General features: G+C 56.3%; 2 protein-coding genes across 4 annotated transcripts; one reads left to right on the forward strand and one right to left on the reverse strand.

Moving 5' to 3' along the window:
- The first annotated feature begins 277 nt into the window (after positions 1–277).
- On the forward strand, positions 278–6,667 carry NAB2 (NGFI-A binding protein 2). 2 transcript variants are annotated; one of them, XM_049625757.1, is made up of 7 exons: positions 278–717; positions 2,163–3,036; positions 3,464–3,597; positions 3,924–3,975; positions 4,070–4,202; positions 4,408–4,599; positions 5,595–6,667. In XM_049625757.1, exons 1-7 carry the CDS (start codon positions 635–637, stop codon positions 5,702–5,704), a joined length of 1,578 nt encoding a protein of 525 aa, XP_049481714.1. In that variant the 5' UTR covers positions 278–634; the 3' UTR covers positions 5,705–6,667. The 2 variants fall into 2 exon arrangements, with proteins under 2 accessions (XP_049481714.1, XP_049481715.1); XM_049625758.1 differs by lacking the exon at positions 4,408–4,599.
- Positions 6,668–6,988: 321 nt separating this feature from the next.
- On the reverse strand, positions 6,989–20,427 carry STAT6 (signal transducer and activator of transcription 6). 2 transcript variants are annotated; one of them, XM_049625756.1, is made up of 22 exons: positions 19,785–20,427; positions 16,957–17,093; positions 16,410–16,548; positions 16,020–16,103; positions 15,446–15,584; positions 15,275–15,327; positions 14,919–15,067; positions 14,229–14,360; positions 13,914–14,102; positions 13,515–13,602; positions 13,254–13,376; positions 12,581–12,673; positions 12,002–12,208; positions 10,670–10,764; positions 10,438–10,574; positions 9,963–10,109; positions 9,682–9,745; positions 9,466–9,576; positions 9,188–9,271; positions 8,075–8,140; positions 7,855–7,983; positions 6,989–7,764 (listed from the first exon to the last, which is right to left on the reverse strand). In XM_049625756.1, the coding sequence occupies exons 2-22, from the start codon at positions 17,070–17,072 to the stop codon at positions 7,575–7,577; spliced, it is 2,535 nt and encodes an 844-aa protein (XP_049481713.1). In that variant the 5' UTR covers positions 17,073–17,093; positions 19,785–20,427; the 3' UTR covers positions 6,989–7,574. The 2 variants fall into 2 exon arrangements, with proteins under 2 accessions (XP_049481713.1, XP_049481712.1); XM_049625755.1 differs by having other exon boundaries at positions 16,957–17,096.
- Positions 20,428–20,708: the final 281 nt, after the last annotated feature.

The raw sequence follows: 20,708 nt of genomic DNA on the forward strand, positions 1-20,708 counted from the left end.
ACCCGTGCGTGGTTGTGAAACTCGGCTCTCCGCTCTGTGGGGTAGGAGCGGGTGGTGGGGGGAGCAGGAATGTCGCCGGCTGGGCGCTCACGTGGGTACGTGGGCGCGGAGAGGGCCGGCTGTGCATCCGGCGTGGGCGGCACGGAGCGACCTCGCCCCGCCCGCTGGGTCCCCAAGCCCGCCCTCCACAGCTCGGCCTCGGTCACCTCAGTCCCCGGCTCGGCGCCGCCGCTCCCGAGTCCCCGCCCCCGCCGCCTGCTCCACGCCCCCTCCCCCCCAGTCTCCGCCTCTCTCAGTCGTTCAGCCGCGGCGTCTCCACCGCCGGCCCGGAGGCCCGGGCGCCCGCCCCCCGCCCCCGGCCCCCGCCCCCGGCGCTGCCCACGCCCTCCGCCCGCCCGGCAGCCAGCGCTGCGCCGGGCCTCGCTCCCCGTGCGTCCTGCGGGGGCGGCGGCGCGGAGAGGCGGCAAGCGCAGCCGGGGAGGGGGGGGCAGAGGCACAGACAGAGGCGCGGAGGCTTGGAGAGAGGAGACGTGGAGGGAGGGACGGAGCCCGGACAGCGGCGGACACGGCAGCGCCCGCCAGGCGCCGAGGGCTGGGCACCGAGAGGGGCAGCCCCTGTGGCCTCTGGCCGTCCATGCACAGAGCGCCCTCCCCCACAGCCGAGCAGCCGCCGGGCGGAGGAGACTGCGCCCGCCGGACCCCGCAGCCCAGACCCAAGTTAGTGGGCAGAGGGAAGCGGCGGGGAGTGGAGATGGGTGGAGCTGGACTCGGGAAAGGGGTCCGGAGGGCGGAGGTCGAGGAGAGAACGAGGGGAAGCGGGACGGGGGTGGGGGGTGGAGACTGATGGAAAAGGGGGTGCGTCTTCGAATTAGGGGGCCCTGGGAGCAGGTAGGGAGCGGATGAAGCTGGATATGAAAGAATAGGACCTAATTCTCTATCCCCCGTTTACTCTGCCGGCGTGACCCGGCATGTGAGCCCCCTGCAAAGAATATGCCCCCCCCCCCCCAAGAGCCAGGGGAAGCCCTGGAGCTCTGGCTGGTAACAGGGCTGGGGAGGGCCGCTGCCCTGGTTCTATCTAACGTTGGTAAGGAGTACGCGGGCCCCAGGGTCAGGGAGAAGCTGGCGCCTTCAAGCCAAGGAAGCGCATCAGCAGGGCTGTGGAAAAGCAGGGCAAGCCTTAGGCGTCCCTCTCCTTTCTGTAGCTTTATTTGCAGCACGCGGAGGGGAGTTTCGGTGTGCAGCCCCTCCCTCAAGGGGCCTTGAGCCGCGCCTCCGCTCCACTTGGAGGTGTGGGTGGAAAATGAGGGAGAGGAGGGTAGGCGGGAGCCCCTGGGGCGGTTTTCGCCCACTGACGCTGCTACTGTGGGAGTGTGTGTGGGTGGAACGGGCCCCAGAGCAGAACAATTGAGGCACTCCTTCCTCCTTCTGCTTGAGCTGGAGGGACTGGCCTACCTACTCAGCAGGTGGGGAAGGTCACTGCCGGGAGAGGAGCCAACTAAGGGGCACTGGACAGTCAGGAAGAGAGGGGAGGTCCTCGAGGAGAGGGGAGGCCCTTGGGAACAGCTCAGGGGAGCTGAGCAGAGCAGGGGTCCACCTGGCTTGCTGAGTGGGAAAGGACCACACCCCTCCCTCTCAGCCACCTGGATAGGATGCCACCAGGGAGTGAAACTGGCTAGCAGTGGTCCCAAGTGTCCACTGTGGGCAGGACAGGGGGTCTTATATTCACCTCAGTGTGGAAAGTCACCTTGAATAATGCTGAGACTGCTGGGTGTGTAGGGTGGAGGGTGAAGACTGTCCTGGGTGAGGAGGTCCAGCCATGGTAGGGGTGTGCTGGCTGGCCTCAGTGCTCAAGGTCTCCTTGCCCCAGTCCAGAAAAGTAAAAGCTGAGAATGGTGGTGAAGAGCCTTTGACTTCAGCAGATACTGGGCTGGCTTTTGGTACTTGTGGCCAGGCTGGGATGGCACTGGCATGTTTATGCCTCTGGGGAATGCCTGATTCTCATAGTCTGTGCGCAGGCTTGGGTACTGGGCAGAGGGTGCCTTCAGAGGAGGGGAAGAGAAGCAGGCAGGAAAGAGAGGACAATTGCGAGTGTGGGCTGGTACCCAGCAGGGGGACTTGTACTGACTGCCTTCCTTTCTCTCTACTGCGCTCCTCCTTCCCAGGCCCGGTGCCCGAGCCATGGCACTGCCTCGGACACTGGGGGAGCTGCAGCTGTACCGGGTCCTACAGCGCGCCAATCTCCTTTCCTACTATGAGACCTTCATCCAGCAGGGAGGGGACGACGTGCAGCAACTGTGTGAGGCCGGTGAGGAGGAGTTCCTGGAGATCATGGCACTTGTGGGCATGGCCACCAAGCCCCTCCATGTCCGGCGCCTGCAGAAGGCACTGAGAGAATGGGCCACCAATCCAGGGCTCTTCAGCCAGCCTGTGCCTGCTGTGCCTGTCTCCAGTATTCCACTTTTCAAGATCTCCGAGACTGCAGGCACCCGGAAAGGGAGCATGAGCAATGGGCACAGCAGCCCAGGGGAAAAGGCAGGCAGTACCCGCAGTTTTAGCCCCAAGAGCCCCCTTGAACTTGGAGAGAAGCTGTCACCACTGCCTGGGGGACCTGGGGCAGGGGACCCCCGGATCTGGCCAGGACGGAGCACTCCAGAGTCTGACATTGGGGCGGGAGGAGAAGAGGAGGCAGGATCACCCCCCTTCTCCCCACCTGCAGCGGGAGGAGTCCCTGAGGGGACTGGGGCTGGGGGGCTGGCAGCAGCTGGAGCTGGGGGTGGTCCGGATCGACTGGAGCCAGAGATGGTACGCATGGTGGTGGAGAGCGTGGAGAGGATCTTCCGGAGCTTCCCAAGGGGAGATGCTGGGGAGGTAACGTCCTTGCTGAAGCTGAACAAGAAGCTGGCACGGAGCGTGGGGCACATTTTTGAGATGGACGATAATGACAGCCAGAAGGAGGAGGAGATCCGCAAATACAGCATCATTTATGGCCGCTTTGACTCCAAGCGGCGGGAGGGCAAGCAGCTCAGCCTGCATGAGGTGAGGACCCCATTCTCCTAGCGTTGCACTTGGCTCCCAGGCCTCAACCTACTGACTTTGGAGAATCTTCATACTCCCCAGGTCTGTTTCATTGCCCCTTGACCAAGACCCCAGGCCCCATACACCCCAATCCCAGCTGCTGCAATGCTTTCCTCCCCATTTGAGGGGAAGCAGAGATATAGGCAGGAGCCCAGGTGTCCTGCTCTACACTGCTCAGGACCCCACAGGTGGAGGAGGCTCCAGGCATTCCCAGGAAGCTGTGGGTGCTGACCTCTGTCTTCCTCCTTCAGAAAGCTGCATAGTGTCAAATCCTAAGCAGGCATCTAATGGATGGGCTTCATTTGTCTGATGGTGTAGGGGTGTGAGGAGGTCTGGGTAAGGCAGTGAGGAGTTAGGATTCTGACCGCTTTGGTGGCCCCCTCCACAGCTGACCATCAATGAGGCTGCTGCCCAGTTTTGCATGAGGGACAACACGCTCTTACTGCGGAGGGTGGAGCTCTTCTCTCTGTCTCGCCAAGTGGCCCGAGAGAGCACCTACCTGTCTTCCTTGAAGGGCTCCAGGTGAGACTCCCTTCTCCCAGGTTCTTTCTAAATTAGAATCCTGCCAAGGAGCTGGGTCATGGCCTAACCTCCAGTTCAGGTACATGTAGGCCTGCTTCCTGTCCACCCGCATGTCCTGCTTTGCGCCAAGTCCGCTTGTCTGAAGTCTGGTTCCTCCTCCTATCCATCTCAGGTCCTCTCTGATCCCCCGCCAACAGTAGTACCTGAGCTGGAGACTCTTGCTCAGCCAGCGTCTTTCTAGAGTCTTAAAGTAATGCATGCTTCTCACCAGATTCTGTGTTTTCCCATCGTGTGTCCCTCCTTCCTTAGTTCTCTTGTCTTTGCAGGCTTCACCCTGAAGAACTAGGAGGTCCTCCGCTGAAGAAGTTAAAACAGGAGGTAGGTTTTCCAGGGTGGATGTAGGGGGTTAGTGCAGTCTCCCCCAATCCCCTCTCTTGCTAGGTCCTCATTTCCCCATTTGGGGCATCCGCAGGTTGGAGAGCAAAGTCATTCTGAACTCCAGCAGCCTCCCCCAGGCCCTGAGTCCTATGCACCCCCATACCGCCCCAGCCTGGAGGAAGACAGTGCCAGCCTGTCTGGGGAGAGTCTGGATGGACACTTGCAGGGTGAGTGTGCATCAGAACACTTTTCTCCTCGCTGTGGGGGTGGAGTAGGTGGGAGGAAGGAGCCAGGAGGCAACTGCCTGGAACAGGGTTGGGAGGCCTGGCTGGATGGGGGCAAAGGGGCCTGGGCCTATGGGTCGGCTCTGCGGTTGAGGGTGGGGGTTCCGTTGACTGTAGTCCCTTACCTGATCCATGCCCATGCCCACAGCTGTGGGGTCATGCCCAAGGCTGACGCCGCCCCCTGCTGACCTGCCTCTGGCATTGCCAGCCCATGGGCTGTGGAGCCGCCACATCCTGCAGCAGACACTGATGGATGAGGGGCTGCGGCTAGCCCGCCTCGTCTCCCACGACCGCGTGGGCCGCCTCAGCCCCTGTGTGCCTGCGAAGCCGCCTCTGGCAGGTGAGGCAGCAGCAGTGCTGTCCCCAAGCACCCCTACCACCTAGGCCCCACCCAGCAATCCTGGTGTCCTGGGGCCAGGTGGGAGGAAGAGGGATGTAGTCGCCAGAGGGGGCCGGCAGTAGGATGGTTGGGCTCTAGCCAACCAGGCCTTGGGTTGAGGAAGGGAGGATCTGGCAGGGCTGTTCCCACGGGGGAGGGTCTGACCCTAATGGAGATCTGTGAAGGGGGAGCTGGGGTGAACAAAGGGACAGAGAATGGGGGACTAGGGGAACAGGAACCAAGAAGGGAAGCAGCGATAGAACTGCCACCTAGGTGGGAGGGTACAGCAGGCTAGGAGTCAGGATGGGGTTGCCCAGCTTGGAAGCACAGGAGCCCAAAGGGGGATGCTTTGTGTGTGGCTGGCTGGGGGAAGGGAGGAGTCCGCCAGAGGGCCAAGCGGCTGGGCTGAGAGTGATGCAGCAGACAAAGCCACCAACCCTGGCTTGGTATTTTTAAACTGTGCGTGGGTGGGAAGTGGGGGCGGGGACTTGAAGGGGGGCTCTTCTTGGGGGAGGAGCTGGGAGGCTGGCTTCCTGTGTTCCCCTTGATTTGGCTTCTAAGAAACTTGAGGGGCATGGGAGGGTAGGTGGGGCCTGGGAGGGGGCCAGGGAGGAGTGGGGGCAGCGGAGCCTGGGGGGGGGGGAGGGGGGGAGGTCAGAGCCAAGCCACCCCCACAGCTCCTGACAGAACCAGAAATTCCAGCAGAACGGAGGCGGGAGAGACAGAGAAGGAGAGAGACACATACAGAGAGAGAGCTACACAAGGCCAGAAAGGGGAGGGGGGCACACACACTTGGGTGTGGAACCCCCCCACACACCTGTAAACGTGTGGCGGGCAGGAGGCAGTAATTCAACAAATCTAGCCCCTCTGCAGTCTTCTCTACTCCTGTCTCCCGTACAGCCACCTCTCTGCATCGTTCACCCCACAGCCTCCTAACCTACCTCTTCTCCTGGCAGAGTTCGAAGAAGGGCTGCTGGACCGATGCCCTGCCCCAGGACCTCATCCCGCTCTGGTGGAAGGTCGCAGGAATAGTGTAAAAGTGGAGGCTGAGGCCAGCCGGCAGTGAGGGGCACACTGGTGTCCTCAGATCTGGGACTCAGACTTCTGGCTCATACAGACTCCTATGTTCTCCATCCCTGGCATCTAGTCACGACCCTGGATCCTTCCGCTGCCCTTCTCCTGCCTCCCCACCTGCTCCATGGACATTGAACTATGGGGCTTCAAGCAATAATGAGCAGGGGCCTGGCAAGAGGACACAAGGAGGGTGCGTGGTGCCCCTTCACCCTTGCCTAGAGCAAGGGGGCAAGGACTCTGCCTCCAGGGCATTTGGGGTTCTCCCCTCCCTTACACAACACACTCCCATTCTCTATAGCTTGAACCAGTGGTATGAACAGTTGGATTCAGTTTGGACATGGGGGAAAGGGGGAATTCCCTGGTAAGGTCCAACATCTAAAAATCACAATGCTTCCCCCCAGAACTGGGGGCCTGGGAACACTGGACCTGCTCCTTCTCCCCTCTCCTCCCCCATTTTTGTGCTTCTAGTTTGTTTCTTTAATTTAACAAGTGCTGCAGTTTGCCCACCCATCCCCATCTTTCCCCCAAGTCCTCAGCAACTTTTTCCTTCCTGCCCTCATGGGGGTTGGGGGGAGGGTGGATGTGGGGTCCCCTTCACTGGCCCCCTCAGGAGGCCTGGGTTGGACTCAGGGTCTCCCTCAACTGGGGGCTGGACCGCAGCACCTGTCTGAGCAGTTAGAGCGTCTTTCTTTTCAGATCGTGTACAGTAGATTATTTATTTTGTTATTTTGGAATAAAATTTATTTTATGGCTTAGGATCGATGGCCCCTAAGAGGGAAGAAGGGTGGCATGGGAATGGGGGAGTGAAGGGAGGCTGGCAGTGGATGGGGAAATAGAAAAGAAGCAGCAGGTAGGGCCCCCTAATACACTCAGAGGACCACACGCCTGGGTCCCAGACTCACCCCCTGCCTCTGGGCAGGATTGGCCATGTTGAACCACCAAAGCTAGAGCCACATACAGATGTCACAGCCACATAGACCCACTGGGGCCACAGACATACTAAAGCTGAGTACATTCAGATTAGCATGTATCAGAGAAGCCAGCACATCTGCTGGTGTCTTTTGTGCAGTGTCTCAAACTTCCAAACTTGTGTCGTGACACAGGCAAGGTCAGATAGATACATGTTCTTTGTGGACACAACAAGTAATGTGTGTGACATCCGTGGGTTAACATGTCTCAGGTACGCACGCTTTCACATGGCTGTATGTGAAACGCAGCCCTCTTGTGCACAATCTCCTACACGTAGCCAAAAGCCTCCATCTGAGGAATTTGGGGCTGTTTGAAATTTGTTTTTTAATCTGGGCATAACCCACATCTGTAACCCAGGTGTACAGATTCCCCCACCTTCTCCCCGCTAGGATCTCCTGAACTGCTTCTCCACCCGCCCAGAGCTGGGACCCAAGCCCATCCCTCAGTCCCTAGACTCTAGTACAAAGGTGTGCACGTGTCTGCGTATTTCTACACGGGTGTCCTGGGCCCTGGCTCGAGGTGGGCAGAGAAGTCATCTGTGCCCTAACCTGTGCTCTTGACCGGCCTCCTTCCTACTCAGCCCCATCTTCCAGGGAGAGCTGTGTGTGTGTGTTCTGCGTATGCAGGCGTGTTGGGGCGTGTCTCACTTTGGAACCTGAATTTCCCTTCCAGCACTGGAAGGGGGAGGACAGGGGTGTGTGGTAGGAGGGAAGGAGTGGATAGGCTCCACCCACTGTGCATTTTCCTGGCAGTCTTTTCCTCCTGACCAGGGAGTAGGTGGGGATAGGAGGACACCCTTCCCATCTGCTACTTGGCAGGAGCATGGGCAGGTGTCCAGAGCAGGTCCGTGGGGGTAGAAGAGCTGTCTCTCTGGGTTCCCCTTCCAGGTGGGATCACCAACTAGGATTGGCCCGTAGGTCCAGGTGGGACAGTGAGATCCCAGACTGCCCATAGTGAGAGGGCTGCAGGAGGGGCTGGGTTCCCATGGACCCTCCCCCTGATTCCCCTTGCCCCTCCAGGAGAAGCTTGGTGAGGTCCTGTTCGGTAGGAGGCAGCAAGGGTGGGAACATGTCTTCACCGACCCTGCAAGGAGGAAGCAGAGAAACAGTAGGGTAGATATGGCACCCACTCCTCTAACCTCCAACCAGCCAACACCCCCAGGTTGCCACTCACCAGGTGCCCTGAGGGAACCCTCGTATTGGCTGGCTCAGGCAGCTCTCTTCTGCCATGGTCACATCTGAGCAGAGCAGGGGCTCAGGGGTGGACACGGCATGCTCCTGAGACGGGCATGGGAGCAGGCCCCTGCCAAGACCAGAAAAGTAAATAAGATGGGGGTGGGTAAGGTTGGAAATGAATGGAGAGTACAGAATCAGGAGGGAGTGCTGCCACTTACTGCGGGTGAGGTTGGTCAAAGGACAGGTTCATCTGGCTCAGGTTGGGGGGCATCTGCAGGTGAGGTCTAGAAACAGGAAGGAGGGCAGAGTCAGAGAAAGGAAGGCTAGGCAAGGACATGGTGTTGCAAAGTCAAGATGACTGAATGAGGAAACAATTTCCAGCCCCTTTTCCTGACTGCATAGTCTTAGGTAAGCCGTGAGCTCAGTCTTCTCTTCTGTAAAATGTGTATGTGTTGGGTATTGGGGTGGGGGGAAGAGAAAGGACTGAATTAGCTAATGTCTAATGTTTCTTTGGACTCTGGTGGTTCTAACACCCCCAGTCTCTACCCTACCTCAACTCCCAGGAGGGGAGATGTCTTGCCTTGACTAAGAGTTAATAAGCACCAGGGGCGCCTGGGTGCCTCAGTCGGTTAAGTGGCCGACTTCGGCTCAGGTCATGATCTCACGGTTCATGGATTCGAGCCCCGCATCAGGCTCTGTGCTGACAGCTCAGAGCCTGGAGCCTGCTTTGGATTCTGTGTCTCCCTCTCTCTCTGCCCCTCCCCAGCTCGCACTCTGTCTCTGTCTCTCTCAAAAAGAAAATAAAAAACGTTAAAAAATTTTTTTAAAAAGTTAATAATCACCTGCAATTATAATAAGAGTGTTACTTGGGGAGCAAAAATGTCTAGGCCACTTCATCAACAGATGAATAACTCAAAATCAAGACAGCAGATAAGTGACAGTGGGTTTCAAGGACAAGAGAGGTAATATTAATACTAAACATAGCCCTTGCTATGAGCTTTACAGGTATTACTAACTCAACCTTCAAAATAATCCTATGAGGAAGGTAGTATTAGTATTAGCATTAGTATTATTATCAGTATTCCCTATTTTAGAGATGAGGCACCAGACCTAGGCAACTTGCCCAAAGTCAGTAAATGGTGGAGCTGGAATTCAAACCTAGCTAAGTCTGGATCTTAACTGCTAATACCTCAATGGAGTGGACAGAAGAGACAGAGTGTTAGATTTTTGCTGCCCTTTCTCACAGAGGAGCCTCTCCTAACAAATGCAAATACCCATCACCCTTGCAGGTGGATATACTCCCCCCAACCCCAAGAGGTTCTTCCACTTACTCCTGGAAGGCTGGCAACACGTCTTCCCGGGAGAGGGCTTGGTATGAGGGGATGGAGTGAGAGTGTGGTGGGTACACATGGGACCTGGGGAAAGAAAGCAGACCCTTCTGATGCCAGCCCTTCTCCCGGACACTCCTAGCCCCTCCCTCAAGATAGGGAATCCCTTTCATGGAAAGGAAAATTCCCTACTTCGGCCCCCAATGCCAGCTTTCCCAGCTGCCCATGCTGAACGCCTGTCTGCACAGACCACTCCCGTTCCTGTCTCTCAAGCTCCTTACACCATATCCGGGCTGAGCTGCATATTCATGGAGGAATCAGGGGCCATTCCAAGATCATAAGTGGGCACCATGGTAGGCATTTGGGGCTCCAGGGTAGGAAGTGGCTGGTCCCTAGAGGAGGGAAGGAGGTATGTGTGACTGACCAAGAGTTGATGCCACCACTTGTTCCTGCAAGTAGTACCGGGCCCCCGCTATCACCCACAGCCCCACACTTACCTTTCCACAGTCATCTTGATGGTAGCTGGGACGTAACCCCTGCCATCCTTACCCATCTGTTCAGCTGTTGTGGGGAAGAAAAGGAGAACCATGGAGTGCCCCAGGATTGGAGAGAAAGGGATGTGGAAAAGGTGGGCATAGTTGATGGGCAAGTAGGAGAAATGGGGCTTCAAAAATGGAGAGGTAAGTCAGAGATGACATACAGTGTGCATGGAGAGGGGCAATGGGAGTACGGAAAAGATGGGCAAAGGAAGGATTCAGAACTGCCAGCTTCAGCTCACGCTTGTAGTGGCTCCGGAAAGCTTCATCCTTGGGTTTCTTGGGGTAGAGGTTTTTGAGCTGAGCAAGGTCCCGGATTCGGTCCCCCAGTGAACGAATGGATAGGTCTTTGGCAGAGAATGGCTGGATGTTCTCTATCTGTGGGGAGCCTACAACAGGAATGAGACCCTGAGTCCTCTCTGTCCAGACACTCTTTCCCCTACCCAGCTCCACCAGAGGACTCATTCTTAATCTACCAAGGCAAGGGGGAGAAGAATGAGGGTGGGGGCCCTGAGGGAGAGAGAACCCACCAGTCTCCATTCTCACAGACCTCACAGTGAGAAGGCAGACTGCAGAAGGGAGGAGAGAAGTTGGATCTAAGGAAGAACTTCCTGAAGACCAGGGTTGGCACCAAGGAAGGCCAAGACATTTCCGTTCCAGAAGAAACCCCAAAGGGCACAGGTACGGAGACAGAGGACTGGCTTGGGGTGACCTCACCATCCTGGCCCCGGATGACATGGGCAATGGTGATGCCCCCAATCTCTGAGTCGCTGAAGCGAAGGAGGAATGTTCCATCAGGCTCGTTGAGAAGAAGACTAGTGACGTACTGTTTGCTGATGAAGCCAATGATCAGCCTGGCCAGGATGAAGGAGAGGATGGGGGTAGAGGCACTGGCTGTGGAGAAGAAGCTAGAGGTACAGCTACTCGGGTCACTGGGGCAGAGACTCACCGATCAGACCAGTAGCTCCGGAGACAGCGTTTGGTGAGGTCCAGGACACCATCGAACCACTGCCAAAAGGTGAAGCCACGACCCAGCAGGATCTCCTGGGGAACAGGGGGGGAGCTAATGTGAACACAGGAGGGCCAGAGTTAGAGCCTGGTTAGGATAGACACTGGGCCATGAGTGCCCACACAGCAGAGTCACAGGGCTGAAGAACCAAACTGGATCTGAGATCTCATCAATGACAATAGCCAATCCTCACATTTACCATGTGCCAGGCAGTATTCCAAGCCCTTTCCACAAATTAATTTATCTGATCTTTACAACCCTATGGAAGTAAGTCCTATAAGTACCCCACTTACAGATGAAGAAATGAAAGCCCAGAAAGGTCAAATAACTTGCCCAGGTCTATACAGCTGGCGAGAGGCAGAGCTGGGATGTAGCCCAGGAAGTCTGGGCCAGGGTCCATCATAACCACTGTGCTCCACCTGTCCTTAATTAGGCCTGGTGGAAGTTGAGTCCAGAGAAGGTGTCTTTGCCAGGTGTGAGTGTCCTGCTCCCTTTGCTAACACATTCTCTGGTCATGTAGACTTCTCTTTCTTTTTTGCTAAGAGAGCAGTACATAACTGCATTTACCCAGCTGGTCATCAAGAAAGACACCCAGATCTTTTCCCCCGTTCTTATAACAGATCCAGTCCCGAGCCACCTCATCTGGAGGTGGTAAAATATAGTAGTAGCTAACTAAGAGCAAGAAATATGGGGTTCCATCCCAGCCATGCCACTCACCTGCTGTGAGGCGTTGGACAAACTACTTAACCCCTCTGAGCATCAGGCTCCTTGTCTGTAAAATGGGGATAATAATAGTACCTACCTCAAAGGGATGTTGGGAGGAGTAAGTGAGATAACATACATAAAGTGCTAAACATAGTGCCTGGCATATAGTCAGATGTCAATACATGGTAGCTGGTATTACTGAGCATGTCCCTGTGGGATTTCATCCTGGTTTTTGCAATAGGAACTATTTTCCCAATGGGTCAAAGTCATTTTGAATCAGAGCTGTGTTTACACACAATCTAGATGAGTCATGCAAATCACTGGGAAAGAGGGAGGACGGAGGGCCCCCAGACCAAAACACGAGGCATGCCAGAGAACGCATCCTCTGGGCTTACCCCCCGGGCTGAGGGTTTTCCAGTTTGGGCTGTGACAGAGGCTTCCTTGATGGGCATAAGGGGGCATTGCGAAGACCCCAGTGGTCAGTCTCTGGACAGAGGTTGGGGAGGTCCTGAGTGCCTCAGGGATGAATAGCTTAGGGGTGTGAGGTCCGAAGAGCAGGGGAATGACCTTGTTGAACTGTGACCAGGACACAGAACGATGCTGGAAGGCCTCCATGCTGAGGCTGTTGTCATTGAAGATCTTCTGGGCTAGGAAGAGGAAGTGCTCTGGGAGTAGCCCCCGATTGGTCCCCACTTCAGCCATGAACTTGAGGTTCAGAGTTTCACACATCTTCTCCCAGGGCACCCGCTCAGCCACCACAAAGGGCACACGGTCCTGGTGTGAAGCGGGAAGGATAGGGCACTTTAGGCTATCATCCTCGTTCATCCTCAGGAGGGGCCTTCATCCCTCCCACCTCCCCAAGACTGCCCTTCCCAGCCATTGTCCCCCTCAGCTTGCTCACAAAGATGGTGCTTTTCCAAGAGTAGTTTAGGGTACTACAACATGATAGCTGTTAAGACTGGCATGAAAAGAGGTCAGAAGTACAAAAGCATGAGGTTAGAGAGTATGAAGGAGGCAGAAAAAGTCCACGAGAGGGAGTGAAGGCCACTCCCGTTGGAACATGTCTGACTCCGGCCCTTCCCGCCATGTTAGAGCCTACCGTGCCTCTGTTCTTCCCCTCCAACACCATTCCAGGTCTTTCCTCACCATCTCAGAGAAGGCATTATCCCACAGGATGGTGGCTTTCGCATTGTTGTCTTGGTTGCCGTGGACAATGACCACCAGGGGCAGAGACAGAGCCTGGCAGGGGTGAGAAGGGGGATCTTCTTACTGGAGCAAGGGGCTTCCTCGGGGAGCTATCTCTGAGAGTGCAGGGAAGCTACTGGATTCACACAACATAGTTAAAAGTTCCCGGTGATTTACCAAATGCTTTCTGAAGCCTGATTAGGGCCTCACTGTAGAGAAGTGGTTACAAGTCAGTGCTATGGAAGCAGACCTCCAGGTCTCCAATGCCAGCTCCAACACTTAGTAGCTGTGTGACCTGGGCAAATTACTGAATCTCTCTGTGTCTCAATGGATTCATCTGTAAAATGGGGCTAATAATAGTACTTAGCTCATAACGTTATTGTGAAAACTGTGTGTGTGTGACTTAAAATAGTGCCCTGGTCTACAAAAAATGTGTAATAAATGCTAGTCACTGTCACACCACGATTCCCTGGCATGTGCCCTCTTGCTCCTCCCACTCACCCTTGCCCCAGTGCACCCGAATACCGGACACACAAAGTATGGAGCTATCGTGAGGGGTGAGGATTCGGGGCCCCAGCGTGTGGCATGGAGGGGACCTGGGGCCCCAGTTTGGGCAGCCTGAGGTTCAGTTCACCTGGAGCTGGATGGGGAGTTTGTTGGGGCCAAGTGTGAAGCTGGTGGAGAAGAGCACAGCACACTTCTCCTCGGTGACAGACTCAGTGCCCTTCCGCTCACAGCGCTTGATTTTCTTCAGAAGCTGCAGGGTGGGGTGAAGGAGAGCAGGGGTGAGGACAGAGACGGCTTCTCCTGGATTCCCGACATCCTCTCTGAGGACAGTCCCTGAGTCTGAGGACCCCTGCCCCCCCTCTCCGCCACTGCTCCCTAAAGCCCTCACCAGGTTCTTGAACAGGGCAGAGCAGCAGTTCCCAGGAATGCTGTTCTCCAGGGCCACGGTGTTGTTGATGATCTCCCCAGTGCTTTCTCTGCCAGGGGAGGTCAGAGAGTGAGTGGGCGCATTCCAGCTGGGCCAGTCCATGGGTGAATGGCGTGGACTACTAGCCCCAAATCTGCATCTCCCTGCTCGGGTTCTTAAGGAGGGTTCCCATCTTGGCCAAATCATGATTCCCCATCCCATTTCAGCCCTGTTAGGTCCCTCGCCTTCCTCTGCCTTGACCATTCAGGGTCCACACACCCCACGGTCCCCCCTCCTCATCACCTGGCTCTTTGTGGTACCAGTTCCCCAGGCTCCTCTGGCCTCCACCACCCCAACAGGCCTTCTCCAGCCCCAGCTTACGCTCCAGCCCCGGGGCCCTGGGGCATGCTCAGCTCCCTTGCTTGCTTCTCAGTCACCATGTCAGCCCTGACCAGTGGAGGCTTGGCCGGGGCCCCCAGGAACCGTAGGCCCAGCAGGAATCGAACCCCAGCCTGGAACTTGGTCTGAGTCTTCAGAACCTGGGGGGGCTGCTTCTCTACCAGGAAAGAGCTGGGAGGAGTGAAGACACAGGGCAGTTAGTGGCTGGGTCCCTCCTGGTACCCTTCCCACAGCTCCAACCCTCTCCCTTCCCTGGGGGTCTGCTCTAGGCCAGGCTGGGGGGTTACAGAGGCATACCTGGTGACGAGGGTTCGCAGGACTTCATCCAGCCGGCTAATCAGCACTGCCCGGGCCTTGGGCTCAAGCTCCCCACTAGCCGCCCCCACCTCCTGCTGCAGCTGGGAATAAATGTCCACCAGGCTCTCGCACCTGGGGCCGGGACAGTGGTCAGGGGGCACAGGATTCAGGCTGCCTGCTCCAGCCTAACCCCTCTAGCCCTAAACCCAGAAAGAAAGCAGGATAGTGTGTGTGGAGGGGTGGGATGGGCAGTGGGTCTTGCTACAAGGCCCCAGGGCTGAAAGGGCTGTGGGACCTGCCTTGACTCTGGGTTGGAGGTTCTTTCTCTGTACCTGGACCCCTGTGGAAACCCAGCTGCCTCTTCCCCAGGACTCTGGTACCCAGGTCAGCTGCCAGCATGTACGGTACTTTTGCACAAACTGAAAGGTGCCTCCGCCCAATAGACCTAATAGGAAAAGTCTTCCCATTCCTCTGGGCAAGGGCTTGAAGAGAAAAGCATCGCTGGGCATACTTGTTTAGGATGCCGCCTGACAACAGTGTGAACAGTTCTGCTGGAACTGGCTTCTCTGAGTCTCGGCCCATGCCAGGACCTGCTTGCCTGGTTTTTATCTCCTACCTGTGGGTCCTCCAGCAGGGACAGCAGACACCCACCCCCAGCCCGCCCTCCTATCCCATCAGTCCTGCCCCAACCTCTCCTGTAGTGGTGCCAGGCTCTCCTCAAAGGGTGCACCATTCCCTGCCAGCTGCTGCTGCCGCTTCCAAATCTGGATTCTCTTCAGCACCAGGGCCTGGGTGGCCTCCAGCTCCCCGACAGTCTCCTGCAGCAACGTGGCCAGGGCCTGCAGGCAGGGGAGGCCTGAGCCAGGGACACCCTGTCTCCTCACCCAGCCCCTGAGGGAAGGGCTCTGTTTCTCACCTCTCGGGCATTCCCCTACCCCACCACCATGTGTGACTCTCTGAGGCCTAATCTCCATCCCTTCACAGAACTGAGATCCCTCAAGAACTGCACTTTGAGCTCAAACTCCACCTCCCAGTCCGTCACTGACCTCGCTTTGCCCAGTTCCACTGGCAGGAGCATCTATCAAGTTGTGCAGAGACACTGAGGGTGAGGGCAGAAATCAGGGTTACAGACAGATTTGAGTCAAGGGTGAGGTCCAAGAGGGGATCACTCCACACACTTCCCAGAACACTCTTAAGGTGCCAGGCCAACCTCTTACCTTGGCCAGCCTCGGCACTGGGCTGCAGAGCTTCTCGGAGAAGGCGAGTTTCCCCCACCCGGTGCTGTAGCCTTTGCAGGGCTGTGTTAAACTTCAGCTCCTCCTGCTTCCAGTGGAAGGGCATTGGCAGGTGGCGGAACTGCACAGGCAGGACAGACGCCAAGAGGTGAGATACTCTGTCCATCCCTCTACACTAGGCCTCAGCTCCCTAAAAAGGTGCCTGCTGCTATGCTCTGCAAAAAGGAGACAAACTACTTCTCTTGTCTAGCTCCCTTTCTCTTTTGATGGGTCTCCCTGACCTTTTGGAATCTCCCGGGAATAAGCCCTCTCTTGGCAGAATCAGCTTCTCACCCCTTGCTCTCTCCTCCCTGGACCTCACTACCCTCAGTCCCTCATTTTAAAGCTTCCCTGAGCTTCGCTTGGGGTGCACTCTGACCCCCGGAACCTCCTTTGGTCATCCGGGGCCTAAAACGTTGAGCTTTTCCTCAAGTTCAAATTCCTTCTGGTTTCTCATGGCTCAGGCTGAAGTCCCAGGGAGTTGAGTTGGGGTGGGAGGCGGGGGTATTGACAATACCTGTTCCATAACAGCTTTTTTCTCCCCTTGAAGTATTTGTTTAAAAGTGGCCACCAGCTTCAGGGGGTCCCTTTGATATATGCTCTATAGAAACGAAGAGTGGTGGACTAGGTTAGCCTGGCTCTTACCCATGTTGTTCTCCCCCTCCTATCCACGCCACCCGCCTCCATCCATGCGCACGTGCACACACACTGAAAAGGCAGCACAACTGCAGACTCCAGAAGTTTTCATGCATTTGCATGCTTTTAAAACCTAATTTGCATACTAGCTAACAACTAACTACAGGAACACCAATTTGCTTCCAGAGTCCAATTTCTTCCAGTGTTCAATGCTCATCCCAGCTCCACTCCAGCCCCACCCCAGCCTTGTCCCCTTTCCTCCTGTCCCCACCTCCAGGGTGCTGATGTGTTGCAAGATGGCGCTCCCCTCCCCCTGCTTTCCGGCTGAGGCCTGAAGGCGCTGGACAGTGGCCGAAAGTAGAGCGCTAGCCATGTTGCAGCAGAAGGTGTCTGAGCCGACCAGGAACTCCCTGTGGGAAGATCAGGATGAGGAGGCCTCAGGTCAGGGCCTCTTTCGCTCTACTGACCTTCCACCCCTCAGCACACAGCTCAGCGGCTCCTTCCCAGTTCTATTCTCCATCCAGACCCTCTGCAGTTTCATCCTTGTGCCCTTTGTTCCCCAATTTTCCGGTTGCTGTGGGAAGTGTCCTTGCTCCAGCCCTGACCGCCTTCCTCTATAGCTCAGCCCCCTCAGGGGGCAGAGGACTCCTTGTGTCAACGTACATAATCTGGTTGGTGTGGCACAGACTGTCCACTAAATCTAGGCCACCATACGTGGAATAACGGGTCCCAAGTCCCAAAATGGGACAGAGAAAAATCTAATGGGGGGGGGGGGGGGAAGGACCTGGGAGGACCAGCATAGGGCAGCTAAGACTCACCAGGGCTGGTTCTCTAGCCAGTCACCCAGGAGATGCCGCAGGTGTTGGGGAAAGTCAACATAGAGCCGTTGCAGTTTTTCCGGAGGCATCTTGGAGACCAGACCCCACAGAGACATGATCTGGGGTTTGGAGGGTGCCTGCTGGATAGGAACAAGGCCACTCTGAGAGGTGCCCAAGAAAGCTGGCCTATGCCTAAGTTCTGGGGGCAGCCAGCAACCTCCTGCAGACAGCCCTCCCAGAGACCATCGCCACTACCACTCACAGCCAGACCACCTCAAACCAGGGACATGTTTGGTCAAAGTCTGAAACAAGGTCATCCCTTCAGTGGTAGACAAAGGGGAGAAGGGGCGGGCAGAGGAGGACAGGGGAGGTGGAGAGGACAGAGAAAGCTCTCTGAGAGAAGGCAGAGGACTCAGGTTGCAGCTCTGAGCTTGCTCTGGTTCTGTAGGCAAGGAACCTCCCCACTGTGAGCCTTGACCTTCTCATCTCATAAAATGGGAGGCTTGGATAAGTGCAGAACTTTCCAACATTGTTTAAAGTAGTAGACAATTTTGGTTTTAAATCTGTGGAATCGCAATTATATAAATAAAAGGTATAAAATTGGAGTTTCACTCTTGAAAGCGGGTGCGGTTGGCCTGGAACTCCACTGCTTCCACTTTCCTCTCCCAGCCTCCTGACTCCAAAGGTGTTCCTGAAGAAACCCAAAGGTTTCAGAATCCCAGGCATCCATGAGATAATCTGAAAACTACCAGGATGGATGAAGAAGAGAATGGAAGACCAATAACAGTTACCATTTATTAACCAGTTACTGTGTATGAGACAGTACACAAAGCTCATAATCCCATTAGAGTTTTGCAATAATTTTTAAAATAAGTGATTACACCCTTTCATAGATGAAGCAACTGAGTCTAAAGGAGGCTCTCTAACTTGCCAAGGCCACTGAGCAAGTGCGTTCAGAAATCAGGATTTGAATCCAAGGGGTAACCGACATCGAGCTGTGAGGGCCCCTTCCAGATCCAGATCCCATCATCCAAGGAGGAGGGGCTGTGGGAGGAGAGCTGAAGAAGTGGAGATGGAGGAAAGGGGAAAGCAGAGGGAACTTGGGAAGAAGGTGGAAGAGATTGGAGAAAAAGTGGGGTTAATAAGCTTGGAGTGAAGAGCCTAGAAGTTGGGGAGAGGAAGTTAGAGGCTGGGCTGGAGTCAAAAGGCAGAGGAGAAAAGATGGAGAGAGGGAAGGAGGAGATGGGAGAAGTAGGGGGGAGAGGTGCATCCCCATTTCTGGGTGGGCTGCAGGGTGGGGAGGTTCAACTGGTGTTTTCCCAAGGGTCTCTCAGCACATGTTTCCCATAATGCCCCTCTCCTAGAGATGAGAGAAGATGAGCATGGAAACTCCCCGAGGCTCCCCCAACCCAGTAGCCCCAAGCTCTCCTGGTGGGCTTTTAGCCTCTCCTCTCTCCCAAGACCGCTAAAGGGATAGAGAACAGAGGGGCCGTTTTTCTTGAGACTCTAGCTCCAAAGCCCTCTTGTTCCCCATACCCCGTGCTCCCCAGCTTCTATCCTCTCTAGCTTTTTTCTCTCAAAGGCAGTATCCTCCCTCACTCAGGGTCTTCCAATAGGCCTTTCTCTACCACCTCCTACCCTGGAGTGAAGCACCTTTAGATCTGTGTTTCAAATTCAAGGGAGGGCTCCATTCCTCTCTTCTCTCTTCCTCTCCTGTTTCTCATGGTGCTCACACCTTTAACCCCAACTGGGGACTGAGGTAATCTTTAAGCAGAAGGCAGCCCCCCCCCCCACTCCCCTCCCCCCTCACCCCCCTTCCGCTTTCCTCTACAAACCCTCGTTGAGTGACCAGCCTCCCAGCAAAGCCCTGACCTTAAATCTCCTCCCCTACTCCATCCCCAGGCATTAGGCAGGCCACACTTTCCCATACCCCACCCTACAAAAAAAGCAGGTTAGGTGTGCCTGCCCTGACTTCAGGCACTTGAAGCTTTAAACCCCCTGAAGCCTCGTCGGGAGGAGGAGCCACGGCGCGAGGGGGCGGGGCCAGTGTTCCCCAACACTTCCCAACCGGGAAGGCGAGCCCGGACGTCCACGATACTCGGCAGCCTGCTTCGTGGCCTAAACCCGATCACCTCTATCCCTACATTCTCCAGCCCTCTGACCGTGGGACCACAGGATCAAAAGTCAAAAGAGCTTCTCTGAGTTGCCCAATATGTGTTTGTGGCGGTGGGGGCGGGGAGGTGGAGCCAGTTCAGCACGAGGAGGGTTAACTCCGCGCCGCCACCGGGAAATCTCGGCGTCTACAGCAGCCAAGCGTGGAGCACTTTTGAGGGGGGAAATTCCCCCTCCTCTGGGGCACCATGAGGTCTACATCTGGGGCTCGCTCACCCCCAGCCACACCCTTGAACAGCAGCAACCTTTAGGGGGGGACAGGATAGGGGCTTGTCAAGGACCCACCTCCCTCTGGCATCAACCTTCTAGGGAGGGGCAGCCACCTCTCCTCCCCCCAGGGCAGAGGGGCACCTCCTTGCCCTCCTTTCCGTGCCTTTACTTGCCCCTGGAGGTGCGGGGGCGGGGGTGTGGAAAAAGTGACCCGCGCGGGAAGGTGGGAGTTCTGGGCCTTACCCATACCAGATTTCTGTGAGAATTTAAACCTGCCCAAACCCGGGACCACCAGCTACCAAAACCAACTGAAACAATTTCTCAGGGACCATACACCCCGCCCAGGGGAGGGTCCCGAGAGGACCCCCGCTAATCCCCCCCCCCCCCCCACACACACACTCCAAATCAGAGTTCCCCCCTCCCCCTCCTCCGAGGCATCCCCTCACCTTGGCAACCCCTCTGTGGTCTTCTCCCTCTCAGCGGGCACTGCCAGGCCCCATGGGTCTGTAGCTCTGTCCAGCGAGTTCAGGGCTGGCTCTGCTGGCACCCCCCCCACATCCACCACCACCACCACCACCACCACCAAAAAGAGCACACACACACACACACACACACACACACACACACACACAACCTCTCCCGTCCTTCCTCCTCAGTGTAAGCAGTGGCTGCCCCAGCCCGCTGTTTCCGGCTTCTCCGTCTAACCAGGTCCCTCCCTGGAGCTCTGACGACACAGAGAAGAGAAAGTGGGCTGGAGGAGGAAGAGGAAGAAAGTGGGGTGAGCGTGTGTGCCTCCTGTGCCTGGTGGGGGAGCACGGGGTCCAGGGAGCCAGGACTGGGGCTCAGAGCCCTAGAGCCAGACTGGAGGGGAGCCTGATCCCCACTTATTCTACCCCCTCAAAAGCGATCAACTCTTCTCCAGAAAGTCACCTAATAATAATACCAAGCAGCAACCTGCGGCCCTAAACTGCCTCTCCCATACCCAAACTTGTGAACGGGCCCGCGGTTTGGGCTCAGGAGGGACTGGGCACCCCAGGGCCTCTGGAAAAGCAAATCCCTCTGGGCTCTGCACTCCCTCCAGTGGAGGACCCTGAAAAGCAGCCAGGGTGCTGTCTGGAACTCCTAAGTCCTCCTCCCTTCTTGGCGGGGTGCGCCTTAGAGGTCGCGTGATTACTGATGGGAGGGAGTGGGGGAGGGGACCCCAGAGCTCAGAATTCTGGAAGACTCCAGAGGAGTCTCATGCACTGAAAATCATCTCAGCCCCCTCCTCACAGGGCACTACACTTCAGACCCTTGTGGGAAACGACACAAGCTAGAGTTGCTGCCTGCAGATTCCCAAGGGACAAGTTTGAATACGAATCTGCCGTGCA

Source organism: Panthera uncia, chromosome B4 (assembly GCF_023721935.1).
Source record: "Panthera uncia isolate 11264 chromosome B4, Puncia_PCG_1.0, whole genome shotgun sequence".
Lineage (NCBI taxonomy): Eukaryota > Metazoa > Chordata > Mammalia > Carnivora > Felidae > Panthera > Panthera uncia.

What these genes read in the sequence shown, in the direction of transcription:
- NAB2 (XM_049625757.1), top strand. Translation starts at nt 635, where the DNA reads ATGCACAGAGCGCCCTCCCCCACAGCCGAGCAGCCGCCGGGCGGAGGA. An exon ending in TCTGGATGGACACTTGCAGG is followed by an intron (nt 4,203 to 4,407) that starts GTGAGTGTGCAT and finishes CCATGCCCACAG; the next exon opens with CTGTGGGGTCATGCCCAAGG. An exon ending in TGCGAAGCCGCCTCTGGCAG is followed by an intron (nt 4,600 to 5,594) that starts GTGAGGCAGCAG and finishes TTCTCCTGGCAG; the next exon opens with AGTTCGAAGAAGGGCTGCTG.
- STAT6 (XM_049625756.1), bottom strand. Translation starts at nt 17,072, where the DNA reads ATGTCTCTGTGGGGTCTGGTCTCCAAGATGCCTCCGGAAAAACTGCAA. An exon ending in TGGCTAGAGAACCAGCCCTG is followed by an intron (nt 16,549 to 16,956) that starts GTGAGTCTTAGC and finishes ATCTTCCCACAG; the next exon opens with GGAGTTCCTGGTCGGCTCAG. An exon ending in GTGGAACTGGGCAAAGCGAG is followed by an intron (nt 15,068 to 15,274) that starts GTCAGTGACGGA and finishes CCCTGCCTGCAG; the next exon opens with GCCCTGGCCACGTTGCTGCA.